At 43.3% G+C, this 13,073-nt stretch overlaps 4 protein-coding genes across 4 annotated transcripts; 2 read left to right on the top strand and 2 right to left on the bottom strand.

Moving 5' to 3' along the window:
- The first annotated feature begins 669 nt into the window (after window positions 1-669).
- On the top strand, window positions 670-2,219 carry BYT42DRAFT_572749 (uncharacterized protein). Its single transcript, XM_051568639.1, has 4 exons — window positions 670-778; window positions 937-1,475; window positions 1,537-1,589; window positions 1,735-2,219. Exons 2-4 carry the CDS (start codon window positions 1,003-1,005, stop codon window positions 1,953-1,955), a joined length of 747 nt encoding a protein of 248 aa, XP_051422037.1. The 5' UTR covers window positions 670-778; window positions 937-1,002; the 3' UTR covers window positions 1,956-2,219.
- Window positions 2,220-2,969: 750 nt separating this feature from the next.
- On the top strand, window positions 2,970-5,692 carry BYT42DRAFT_367232 (WD40-repeat-containing domain protein). Its single transcript, XM_051563256.1, has 4 exons — window positions 2,970-3,373; window positions 3,439-5,038; window positions 5,123-5,423; window positions 5,488-5,692. The coding sequence occupies exons 1-4, from the start codon at window positions 3,083-3,085 to the stop codon at window positions 5,543-5,545; spliced, it is 2,250 nt and encodes a 749-aa protein (XP_051422036.1). The 5' UTR covers window positions 2,970-3,082; the 3' UTR covers window positions 5,546-5,692.
- A 147-nt stretch (window positions 5,693-5,839) lies between these two features.
- BYT42DRAFT_498139 (6-phosphofructokinase) lies at window positions 5,840-8,334 on the bottom strand (the record flags this gene model as incomplete). The annotated part of the gene is made up of 3 exons (XM_051564543.1): window positions 5,840-7,945; window positions 8,028-8,095; window positions 8,175-8,334. Coding segments are annotated over 3 exons (2,334 nt in total), but the record flags the coding sequence as incomplete, so codon positions are not given.
- Window positions 8,335-9,832: 1,498 nt separating this feature from the next.
- On the bottom strand, window positions 9,833-12,912 carry BYT42DRAFT_614707 (uncharacterized protein; the record flags this gene model as incomplete). The annotated part of the gene is made up of 12 exons (XM_051571882.1): window positions 9,833-9,953; window positions 10,029-10,172; window positions 10,240-10,358; window positions 10,423-11,031; window positions 11,104-11,302; window positions 11,375-11,483; window positions 11,543-11,694; window positions 11,760-12,001; window positions 12,064-12,171; window positions 12,241-12,532; window positions 12,632-12,660; window positions 12,727-12,912. 12 exons carry the CDS (start codon window positions 12,910-12,912, stop codon window positions 9,833-9,835), a joined length of 2,310 nt encoding a protein of 769 aa, XP_051422034.1.
- Window positions 12,913-13,073: the final 161 nt, after the last annotated feature.

Here is a 13,073-nt window from a genome sequence, read left to right as displayed (position 1 = left end):
GCAATTATTATTCCAAGGATTCTTTTGACTGTTTGCAGTAAATATTCACAAGTCTGAGGTCTTGCAAGTTGGAATTCACCAACTAGCAGTTGACAAACCATCCAGGTATAGATTTAAAACTGAAAGGAACATTCATATATTGCTTGATCAAAATGAACGTAGCCTGCAAATGGTTGGCCGCGTTTTGACACTTCTGTTACATATTATCATACAGATTTAGCACATATTTTTACAGCATTTGTTTATGTGTAGCGCGTGCAGTTTTTTTTCCATAATTGGCGATTTTCGGTAATTTCAAATTCCTACGGTGACTTTTGAAATAAACAGTATGTGTTCCCATTTATATACGGTATCTCTTTTCGTGCTTTCCATTACCCTTGAGTTACAACGAGAGGAAGTCCATCGCATAATTGAGCATTAGTGCAAGCTCATACCGTGGGCCCCTGAACTTACGACAGTATCAATCAGAGCCGCTTCTTGCGCAATGCAATCACCATTCGCTATTTATGGAAAACCGCAGCTAATGAGTGGGTCATATTGCTTTATCAATGTCTAAGAGCCGAACAGAATAGGGAAAACGATGTAACCAATGGCACATCTCTGTTTCATTCGTCCGGAGGAGGCTAATGTTTCCTTCGGTTGTGTTACATACGCGGTTTTTTTTAATTATTTCCCATCTTTTACTACGACATGCGATTTTGTGCCACTGTTCTTTCTTGTAATAACTGGCCCGCGCGCAGAACTTTGGGAAACACTTTTCTTTTCTCCAAGTCCTTCCGTAAATACATATATAAGAACATAAAGTTCGGAATAATCGGCCCTATTATAACTTACTCCTTCTTGTTATTCAATCAATACTACGTCTCATAAAAAATGGATCACTTTTCACGATCGACTCATTTGGTTAACTCACCAACTTATCACTTCCAACAACAGCAGCAACAATCGCTGACATTTAAGGATTCTGTCTTCGGCGCCAACATACTAGACAACAGTCTCCCCATGTATTTTTCTCCTGCTCAGGAAGATTCACCTCATCTATCTGACATCGATCATGCTGAGTATTCAAGTATGACATATAAAACACATCCTTCAAAGGGACAAGAATATCCCTTTGTTGATGGTACAATATTCCCGCATTCTCTTTCTCTAGAACGAACGGACGACCAAAACAAGTCATTATTGCTATCTGCGTTAGGTCAGGACCGATACACAGATCTTGTCAGTAATGTATCAAATCATCCTGCATGGGACTCAGTATTCGGTCAAAGCACATATACCAGCGATAATTCCTCAGCCCCTTTTCTCAGCAAAAATCACTACAATGTATCCGCAGCAACCATGACAACTACCGCTCCGCCAAGAGGCGCCTCATCCACACATCCTATGATACCTTGTACAACGTCCGCGAATAAAATAACGAATAGTCGACTCGTTACAGAATCATATGAAGACGATTATGCCACTCAAGCCAAGTAAGTTAGTACCCAGGACAAAAATTTCTTTCTCCATTGTTTATGCTGACATACTTGCTAGTCTACAGCTTATTATGGAAAAACGTCGACGGCGAAGAGAATCGCACAATGCAGGTACGTAAGGGCTCTGACAAGCCTAAAAAACGCTCGATCAGTGTTCCTTGAACTCTTTCACGTGGCACTATGCATTATTTATCTGAACTGCTGACCATGATCCATCCAAAAATTGTATTTTGTTTCTGCGATACAAACAATGTAGTGGAAAGACGTCGTCGGGATAACATCAACGAACGCATCCAAGAACTCGGGACATTGTTACTTGATAATATAAACAACAGCGTCATCAAATTGAATAAGGGCGCCATTTTGCGCAAAAGTGTGGAACAGATGAGAAGTCTGCAAGAGAAACTCGCCGAATATCAACAGCGTGTACATGAACTCGAAACTTATCTGCATCAAATTAAGAGACATCGAAACTGACAAAACGTGTCTTTATGTTATTAATATCTATGCTTGATGACAAACTGTTTTCCTTCTCTCTCATTTTTGTTCTCCAAACTTTCATCTTTTTTATTTTATGGTGTGCTTATCCCTTTATATGTAAATTTTCCGTTCTCCTGCTACACTCTCCTTCCCATTGTAATTTAATTTCTTGTATGTAATCTTATGTTTTAACCGTTTTAGCTTTGACTCAAAAATAAATAAATTGGAAGATAAATAAAGACACAAACGAAAAGAAGTCAGGAATAACATTACTAGAGTTGGTACTAGAGGGCTAGATGAAACTATCACACATGCACCCGAATGGATGGTAGCAGCGTGTAGCGAAAGACTTGGGAAACAAAAAGAGGTGCATAGCTTATTGGTTATCTTCATTTTCATCTTCATACAACTGACTCACCGGCCTAATGGGTGAAAAACTGTAGTCTGAATTGCTTGATAAATTCTGCAGTCACTCACATACAATGTCTCAATTCGCATTCAGGTTACGAATCTACAAACCTCTTATGGATCCGGAATCCCGTATACTGAAAATCGCTCTGCCGGTTTCTCTTGATTATGAAGTTTTCTTCCGCATCAAAAGCATAATTGAGGGTGGCAGTGTTACATTTTAAATCGATAATCGGACTTCATAAAAGAAGTCAGTTCTACAGTAATTCAATAACTGCGGAGACGATGCTACAGACGAACGTGCTTGGCTCAGTGGAGATAGCCCGATTTCCAAGGCATTTCAACGAAAATTCAGGGACTCTGTCATATTCTGGAGATTGTGGGCTCATCGTTTCTTATTTCTGTGAAAATGACTTCTATCGAATTAGTTACTTTAATGTTCTTGATCTGGCCACTTATGTTGCTTTGTTGTTTCACCGAACAGGCAAGGAGGATGATCATGTGGCAGCTGTTTATGTGCACCAACGGGTTTCTGACCCGAGTTACTCGATTACTTTTTATTATTATTTGTAGCTCCGATATGATATTTGGTTTTTGCATTTTGTGACATTGACTTGCTCAATAATAAAAGGCGCACATCCGCAGCATCCTGAACTGCCCTCACCGTATCCTTTCTTTGTATATTTTTCAATCATCTTCCATACATCACATACATCATGAACAATGGCAGTGACTACTTGCCATCGACGCAAATGCAACTATCGTCACCTTTATCCACTCCTAATATAACTGATTCTGATAGAAATGAGGCCGATTCAATGCCGTCGCAGCCGTTATCTGCACATGCCACCGCGCCTTGGCCATCAATGGAGTTTAGTCCATCCGATGAGCATAACTATCCCTTAGCAAGAGCAAAAACACCGCCAGCGATAAAAGATATACAGTTGAAACCAAACTTATCTGCATCGCCCCATTCATCAACGAAGGAGATACCATCAGATTTAGATGTATGTCCAACTTTTAAGCTTCTACATTGTTGGGCACACTGCTAATGTTGTTAATTTGTCTCTAGATCTTTTTTTCGTCCTTGCGGAAACGGTCCGCTTCGTCAATATTTCTCGAAGAGCGACGCTATACGAAACGGGCGGAAACATTGTCTGCTGCAAGAGATGCGCTTACTGTGTCGGCCACTGATACCAGGGAATCTACCCACGACGATACCTACCATGACCCTCCAATTGACACAGGGGCGGCCAGTCGGTCGCTTTCCCCTTTACCAGATTATACCTCTCAGTTGTCTGTTGCCCAGCATTCACCTGTATTTTCAAGTTCGGAGCCAGCAGCAGCAGCTGACAGTCCCAATTCCGCTTTGCCATCCCCTGTCTCTGATGTCGATGAATCTTGGCATACACCGTCACTCGCCCCTAATCAAGAGGGCCATGATTGCGTCGCAACCCCTTCAATCATCGACAGATTTGAAATCTTCCCGCCAGATATTCAATCCTATTTCCTGTTTCAGCTCTTGCGAAGATCACCCTTGAGTATCCTTCGTATGACGAATTCCGTGATCCTCGATGTTCTCAAAGTTGATTTTCTTTCCTTATTACCTCTGCATATTACCCATCGCATTCTCCTGCATTTGGATTTTCGCTCACTCTGCCGTGCCACTCGTGTCAACAGAACCTGGAAAAAGCTCATTGATGGTAATGCAGAATTGTGGCGCCACAAAATCCTGGAGGAGAGATTCGTTATCACCGAAAAGGAAGAAGTATCCAACGTATCACAAGAGCTGGTCATTGGGGAGCTAGAAAAAATGGAACCGAACCCGGATACGGAACAGCAACCGCAGTATGGTGTCACTCTGGGTGACCATCCGTTCAAAGCAATTTTCCACCGTCATTATACCACCCGTCTCAATTGGAAATACCATCGAGTTCATCGTCTTCGACTATTTGGGCAGACCAACAACGTGATTACATGCCTTCAGTTCGACGAGGATAAAGTTATCACCGGTTCCGACGATGAGCTCATCAATATCTACGATATCCGCACTGGCGAGCTGCGGCGAGAACTCAGCGGCCATGAAGGTGGCGTATGGGCGCTGCGGTATGTCGGTAACACATTAGTCACAGGCTCCACCGATCGCACGATTCGTGTGTGGGATATTCAAAAGGGCACCTGTAAATATATCTTCCGTGGTCATTCCAGCACGGTACGCTGTCTCAGCATCGTTTTGCCAACCAATGTCAATCCTGGACGGAATCAACCTCCTGTGATGCAGCCGAGCATACCGCTAATCGTGAGTGGTTCGCGCGATTCCACTTTACGCATATGGCGATTACCGAATCTGGACGATACGGATGCTATAGCACCGGTGGATGTGGATCAAAATTCAAGTGACTCGTTCCACATACATACTTTGATTGGACATACACAATCTGTGCGTGCGTTAGCAGCTTACGGAAACACTCTCGCCAGCGGAAGTTATGACCATACGGTCAGGATCTGGGATATTGCGACTGGCAAAGCTAAACATGTCTTGCAAGGTCATATGCAAAAAGTGTATTCAGTTGTTTTGGATATGGAACGAAATCGATGTATTAGTGGTAGTATGGACACCACTGTGCGTATTTGGAATCTTGAAACGGGCGCTTGCGAGCGGATACTACGAGGTAAGGTGCTTTCGACTCCCTACTGTGTCCTATGTATCGATGGATGCATGCAGCTCACATAGACATATTCATCATTTTTCAAAGGTCACACCATTTTGGTGGGTCTTTTAGGATTGGCAGGGGATACGCTGGTGAGTGCTGCGGCAGATGCATCCCTTCGGGTTTGGGACGCAGACACCGGCGATTGCCGGCATGTACTGCATGGACACCAGGGCGCCATTACTTCCTTCCAGCACGACGAGCATAAACTTATTTCTGGATCGGATGGCGGTGTGAAGATGTGGGATGTCAAAACGGGCAAATTTATCCGTGATCTTATTGTCGATGTCAATGGCATTTGGAGAGTAGCTTTTGATGATAGAAGATGTGTTGCTGCGGTGATCAGGTATGTTTGTGCTTCCTTCTGCATTGCCTCTTTGACTCACAGAAAGAACATGTCGTTTCTATAGTGACAATGTGACACGTCTCGAAATATTAGATTTTGGTGTTCACGGACTGGAGCAATAGCCACATGTTGTTTTTCTCCCTTCTTCTCATCCACCATACTTTATTTTGTTTTATCTTTTTTGCTTCTATATTATTTACAAGTCATTTACTCTTTCTCGTAATATATTATGCCATCCCATATCTTTATTATTCGATTAAAAAAAAACTTCAGTCACTCCTTATTTATCCGTTTAGCTTGCAAGAAAGAAACATGCTGTTTATACATATATGACCATGAGTGAAATATAAAAGAAAATAAAAAATAAAAACAAAAAACCTATACAACATCTCCTCTAAAAAAATCATATTTCTAATTTACTTTTGAACTGTGAAAAGAGTACGTCCAGTCAACATATCGACGAGTGTACGATGATCGAACCACCAAGCATCTCGGGGCTTGCGGTTCTTCATATCAGTCACTGGAAGAAGTTCCTGCACCGACTTGAAGGTGACGTTGTGGCCAGCAATACCGACAACAGCAACCGATTTAGGACTGTTGGTGACTTCGATAGGAGTCGACTTGTTCTTCTGGTAGGCTTCGTTCAAGGCCTCAATGGAGTGCTCTTCAGCAAATTGGACACAGCGCATAGCCAAACGAGTAGCACGGATGCGATCAAGAGGGGAGGGAGTGCCACCTTGTTGGATGTGACCCAAAACGGCGGTGCGAGAATCAAACACGTTGTGACCTTCTTCCTTGAAAATGTTACTGATAACGTCGGTGGAGTACGTTTTGCTCACAGCCTCGGTACGCAAGACAACTCTGCCTTCAGATTTCTCAGGATCATCAGCCAAGTACAAAGCAGTCAAATGGTCAACATCAGCCTGCAGACGTGCCAAATTGATGCCTTCCTCCGGAATATAGATCGTATTCGCACCAACAGCGAGGCCAGCCTCAACGGCAAGGTAGCCCGAGCGACCACCTTGGACTTCAACAACGAATACGCGACGACGGGAAGATTGAGCCGATTGCACGATAGCATCACACGATTGAACAATAGCATTGAGCGAAGTATCAGAACCAAGGGAGAAATCGGTACCGGGAACGTTATTAGAAATGGTGGCAGGTAACAAGCAAATAGGAATGCGTAAAGATGGATACTTGGCACGGGCGGCTTCCAACTGAACCAAGCTGCTGAAAGCCTCGAAACCACCAACGAGCATGAGAGCTTGAATACGATGCTTTTGGATCTGGTAAGCAACCATACCCATGTCCACATCAACACCAGGAACAGCACGGTTCGTACCGAGCTTGGAACCACCGCAAGATGTCCAACCGTCAACACGCATCCAGTTCATTTCTTCCATCGAACCACGGACAAGACCAGAGAATCCATTGAACACACCAATGGGCGTGTGACCGCGATTAAGGGCATAGCGAACAGCGGTACGGGTAGCGGCATTCATACCACCAGCGGGAGCACCGATGTGAAGAATAGCCATACGGATTTGTTGATGCTCAGGTAAACGAATCTGGCTGTCATCCAAAATAGTAGTTGCCGTGTAGGCATCGAATTCTTCGGAAAATTGAGGATCACGTAATTCCATAGCACGGGCAAAGTTCTTTTCGCTGATAGCTTGAGCCACTTCGTGGGTGAGCTTCACGGCCTTCATGAGAGGACCACGAGTGACACGGTTTTCACTCATGCCGATCATGGGAGAGGGAATATCGGGTGTGGACTCGAGTACGGCATCCACCGCTTCAATAGACTGCATGGTGGCCAAAATACGATCGGCAGCAGACGGAGAACCACCACGCTGAGTATGACCAAGGATAGTGACACGCGTATCCAAACCAAGACGATCGGTCAAGATATCCTTTATATGCTCTGCTTTGATAGGATTCAAGGCTTTATCGATAGCACCTTCGGCGACAATAATGACAGTCTTGCGTTTACCGAGCTTACGATGGCGCGAAGCAACATCACACATGACGCGTTCCCAATCATCTTCCGGTGGCGGACGTTCAGGAATGAAAACGAAATCAGCTCCCGTAGCGATACCAGCCATCAACGCAAGCCAACCGCAATGACGACCCATCACCTCGATTACGAATGCACGCGAGTGAGATAAAGCAGTGGTGTGAACTGAATCCACGTTTTCGCAAATACGATGAAGAGCTGTATCGGCACCGATCGTGATATCGGTGCTTGACATATCGTTATCAATGGAACCGACCAAGCCGACAATAGTCAAATGGCCGTACGTCTTGGCTTCCTCGTCTGTGATACGGCCGGTGCTATGTAACTCACTAACAAAATCAGGCCATTCGGAACGGAAGACGTCGGCACCTGTCAGAGAGCCATCACCACCGCAAACGATTAAAGAGTCGATACCGTTCTTGATCAAGTTTTCAGCGGCTTGAAGACGACCTTCGTGTGTTTTAAAAGGCATGCAACGGGCTGTACCAATGTTTGTACCACCCTACAGAATCCATTTGTTATTCCGTCTGCTGGCAATCGAGACTTTTTTCTAATTCTTTGTAATATTTATATTCTTTACATACCACGCTCAACCATCCATCGACACTTTTCCAATCCATTTTGCGAATATATTCTCCGCCATCAACCAAACCTAATATGATTTCAATATCAGATTATCGATCTTCGGTTTCCCGCATCTTCCCAGCCATTGCGTCAAGTGGAAAACTTACCTTGGTAACCTTCGTACACAGCAAAGATATCACAGCCTCGACTGATACCGTAACGGACCACGGCACGCACACTGGCATTCATACCAGGTGCATCACCACCTGAAGTCAAAACACCAATCTTTTTACGGTCACCCGACTCGTCAGCCACAACAGCGGCAGCCGGTAAAAATCCGGCGTGGCAGGCGGATTGCTCCGTCAACACGATGACGTTATATAGTGGATCGCGCGTATACACTTTGGTAAATGGTTGGCTGTTATGGTTTAACTGTTCGGATGTTTCCTGATATGGACAACCCAGTCGGTCTAATTGGTCTTTCACAGTCTAGCAACCAGCAGAGTCAACGGAGTGCATGATGAACCCAAAGCCATGGAAATTCGTTTCCATCGAAACAAAAAATTTCTCATTTTTCCATTTCTTGTTTGCCTACCTTGATATCATCGACAGTGAAAACCATGCTGCGATCTTCCACGCTCCAGTCGACGTCCGACGGCTTCTCTTCGGTGGCAGTTGTTTCGCATAAGACCAACTTGATAGTCACGTCGGTAGCTTTGGAAGCGTCGCTTGCCGTGAGTGTCAACCATACTTTTTTCTCGCTTGTATCCTGATCGAGTACTTTCTGGAAACCGAGGTGCTGGTAAAAGTCGATACAACGTTCGAAACCGCCCTCTGTGCTCGCGTTGAGCACAATATGAGATAATCCTTGTGACAGCATGTTAGAAAGATTGGGGAAAGCGAAAATGGAAAAAGTTGCGTCTATGTCTTTTATATCATGCCGTCTGAGATTTAAAGTTTTGAAGGGGAGGATGAAATGATTTTTTTTTCTTGTCATTTTTTTTGGCATGGGTTTAGTGATCACATCCTGATACAGAAATTTTTTTCCAATTCCGATGAAGCGACGATGATGCTCCCGGATGGATAGCAGGCGTTGCATCCGCTTATGCCGTGCCTTTCTCTACAGTGAAAGTTCGATTGGCACCAGGATGGACATAAAATGACACGGAAAAGCCATGTAATTGTGCTTAGATTTGATACATATAGTACGAAAATACATTACAAAGTTTCGCGTGATTTATTCCCTTCATGGATGATCCGTTTTCGAAATATATATGGCATGATATTGCCGATTTTTTTTATTGTCATAACAACAGACAGAGTTGCAAAGGCTCAACTTCATTACTCAAACTTCAGAAGCAGTAAAGATCATCCTGCTGGCTTTTATCCATGTGCAAGTCAGGTAATAGAGATGGCAGACGCTAAGTATTAGGCCAAGAGATCGCGATCAAGCAAAGGATCTTGTATTTATACGAATTATCTGAAAAGAAATTCTTTGACGATTTAAAAACAAATCGGATTCATCTTGTTGAAATTATTTTTTCTATCTTGCCGCGTGGCGTGGAGGGTCTGAAACAATACTTGCACATCAGTTCATTATTGAGCCTCCGGAGAATGAATTACGCTCAGGAAGAAAAGAATATAACGTTCTGTGATTGGCTAATTTCCATACAGTTACTGTTTCAAAGAAAACAAGGTTGAGAAAGTTTCTGCTTTTTTTCTTTCTTGAACAGTTCCGATAGCAAAAAGAGAAAAAATTATATTCTCGAGGTAAAGAGCTACATAAAAATGATGGGTATAATGTGTGGAGAATGAGAATAAGCATCTACTTCACGTAAAAGCCCTGACTTTCTTGAATAGCGATCTCCAGCAGTCGCTGAAGTTTGGCTTTGTTCGCATATTTGTACAGTATTAGTTGATTGAAACAAGTGTGAGCCGATGGTAATCTACCCAATTTCGTTCCGTTGAGCAAAATAACATAAGAAAAAAAAACGCAATTGCAATATCATAGAGGCAATTACCTGTCACAGTCCTCGCCGCCACATGTTATCTGAAGCCGCATTTGCTTGGTACCTGTCGCAGGTATACGATCGCTTCCTGTGACAAACATCAACAGTTTTCTTTGCAATTCCGGCAGCATTTCTTCCATGATACTCCAAAAATTCCTACATCATACGTTAACCGGATTCGTCTGTACCACAGAAGATGGTAGGTAAACAAAGACACACTTACTGGATCGTGTCTTCATTCTCATCAAAACCGTGATAATCGGTCTGGTTCCGTAATTCGTTCATTTGCAACGGTAAATCGGCCCCGCGAATAAGTAACTCAATTTCTTCGGGTCGGAATAACTGATTAAGAAACCTTATCAGTGCGGGCCGCTTTTGCGCTACATAATACATCGGGGAAGTTTACCGATAATGCATTGCCGCCACAGACGTGGTAGAATCCTTCCTTAAATGCATTAAATTGTCGTTCGATACTCCGATTCAAGATAAAGTCCACAAACAAATCTACAAACTCTTGCCGATTACTATTATTGACCACGCGGAACTTTCCATTCGGTACGAGCGGCACAATTTGGCGCTCTCCAAACACATCCAGTTCGGCAACAAAGGATCTGCAAATGTCATCTTCCACGTTCCCCTCGAAGGCCATCAGCTGCTGAAAACCATGTACTAGAGAAGGTCGAAAGACGCCGAGATCAGTGAGACCTACTTCTTGGTTCAGCAACTTTTTATAACACGCCGTTGGTAAGTGAATATCCAGAATAATGGAGTTATAAAGCGCCAGTCCCAGCACGGTTCCCACAAGAAAGAACTGATCCTCATTTTCGAAACTGGCGGGATTGAACCAACATAGATTGGACTCTTCGTCGTAAGTGAACATGCCGTATTGCGAATCGAACAATGACCGTACGAGTAATAGAAACCATTCCTTTCGCAGTCCTCCAGCGTCGACGCCCTCTTCATCCACAAACTCGATACGCAACGATTTTTTCAGATCCAGTTTGTTTTCCGCTAACTAAAGAAAATTAAATGAAAACGAGTATCAATCGATTGATATGAAAGACACGGTATAAGAATCGCTGTTTACCTGGTGCAAGGAATCTTCGATGAGGTGGTCTCGCCGTATATGCAAGGTCAGATAAGGCGAGGATGGCTTCTGATAAACCAACATGTTGTAGATCGCTTCGCGCCTCTTAATTTCCATTTGCTGCTTGGCGTCGGATTCCATGATTTGGACTTTGGCTCCCATGCTGATCAAGAAGGGATATTGACAGAAAGCAAATTTACTAGAATGAACTTGTCAAGACAGAAAAGCGCATTGCACAACAACTTGGATCATATGATGTAAAAAGACTTACGCAGTGCGAGATTGCCATGATTCATAATCTGCTAAAAGGTCAACAGTATCGATCATGATATTATAAAATTTAAACAGGGGCATTTTAGGGGATTGCGTGTTAGCAGCAACTACGCAGAACAGATGTATGAGACAAAGAAGTTCATAACCGGGAAGTGATTTTTCTTACATAATAAAGCCATAATACGCGCCGCACTGGCTAATTTCCAGTCAGTTGCGTACGCAGTTATTGAACCCTGTTTCGGGCGTTTTCTGCAGCGCTGAATTCGGTAATTGATAAAAGTGTGAACGAGATCAATATGATTTTCAAACGTTGGATATCTACGCGAAAATTGTATTATGTGAACATTTCGCTTGCTAATATATAATGAGGATAATCGACCTACGTTGTGAGCCAGTTTACGAGTGCATGATGGCATTCATTGTTGAGACAGCTGAGAATACCATATATACGCTTGAGTAGGTGATGATGATATTTCGCTTCCATGGGAAATTTGTGCTGGGTTAAAAGAGGGTTTTCCAGGATGATAAGCAAGAAGCGTATATCGCTTATCCTTCGCAAGGGAATCCCAGGACGTTTAAGCAGCTTTTCGATGGCGGTCATTAATCTCCGCACTATATCGACATGCTATAAGTGATGAGAAAATCACAAAGGATACCGTATAGTGCATAAGTATTTCAGTGATACACGAAGGAGACATCGAGAACGATTTGACTTGCCAGGTTCAACAAAATCCGGTATGCACATTGTATATCATCAAAAGCGAGGCCACATTCTTTCAAAGATACGTCATAACCCTACAGTTAATATAACAAGCTAGTCATTATATGGTTCAGAGAAGCGTATTTTTGTGCCCGATCGCCTACATTGCTAAAGCTGTTGTTAAGATTATACCAGTTGCCGAATACAGTGTCTATCAAGGTTCCCACAGGCTCAAAAAATTGAGCGGACTCGTGAGTTTCAGGTGTGCTATTGCCGACTTCTTTGGCAGCCTTCTTATTTCGTTTGCACTCTGCAACGACACGCTTCAGCTGCTTGAGAGTAAGAGCCGACGAAATCTGTCTCCCTTCTTGCCTAAGCAAATGCGGTTTCAAGTCATTGATCGTATCACACACGGAGCACTTGAACTTTGCCGCTGTTTCCGGGTAGCGCAAGTCACTGCAGGAAAAACAAAACAATACAACACAACAGATAAGCAATCTATTGTTTGGTTTACATAGCGTCATTTTCTTTGACTTTCTATTTACGCTTTCGCACCTATTGCAACATAAACACTTGCTGTAGGCCTAATCAGAGGTTGACAAATGACCTGGATGAGATGGAGTCTCGCTGAAAATCTTATTGCCATTTACCATATCTGATTTCAGTGCATTTTCTCGATCCTCATCTGGATTGAGCGTTGACGGAATTGCCGGTAATTGTGCAGCATACGGATAGTAGATGGCTGCTTTATGCATCACCAATATCTTATTGCGGCATGACCGGGACAAAACATAAGTACTCTCAATCGCTCGATCTTGCCACTTGATATATCGCATTATTACTTAGATATGAAACCGGGATATCAGCGAAGAAACAAAGAGAGGCACACGGATAAACCAGAGAAAGTAAGGCGGATTGAGTATCTGAAAGATGCTCACGAGGAAAACCTCGTTTTCTATTGGCTCATCGCGTTCCAAGGAAGGAGTTCTCTGAAACT

This window comes from Radiomyces spectabilis (assembly GCF_025331425.1).
Source record: "Radiomyces spectabilis strain NRRL 2753 chromosome Unknown BYT42scaffold_8, whole genome shotgun sequence".
In the NCBI taxonomy this organism is placed as follows: domain Eukaryota; kingdom Fungi; phylum Mucoromycota; class Mucoromycetes; order Mucorales; family Radiomycetaceae; genus Radiomyces; species Radiomyces spectabilis.
Note: the sequence above shows the minus strand (reverse complement) of the source record. Positions and strands in the feature narration are given on the sequence as shown.

Bases quoted from the DNA above. Each gene is read 5' to 3' on its own strand.
- BYT42DRAFT_572749 (XM_051568639.1), top strand. From the start codon at position 1,003: ATGTATTTTTCTCCTGCTCAGGAAGATTCACCTCATCTATCTGACATC. The intron at 1,476-1,536 runs GTAAGTTAGTAC...CATACTTGCTAG, and splicing joins GATTATGCCACTCAAGCCAA to TCTACAGCTTATTATGGAAA. The intron at 1,590-1,734 runs GTACGTAAGGGC...CAAACAATGTAG, and splicing joins AAGAGAATCGCACAATGCAG to TGGAAAGACGTCGTCGGGAT.
- BYT42DRAFT_367232 (XM_051563256.1), top strand. From the start codon at position 3,083: ATGAACAATGGCAGTGACTACTTGCCATCGACGCAAATGCAACTATCG. The intron at 3,374-3,438 runs GTATGTCCAACT...ATTTGTCTCTAG, and splicing joins AGATACCATCAGATTTAGAT to ATCTTTTTTTCGTCCTTGCG. The intron at 5,424-5,487 runs GTATGTTTGTGC...TCGTTTCTATAG, and splicing joins TGTGTTGCTGCGGTGATCAG to TGACAATGTGACACGTCTCG.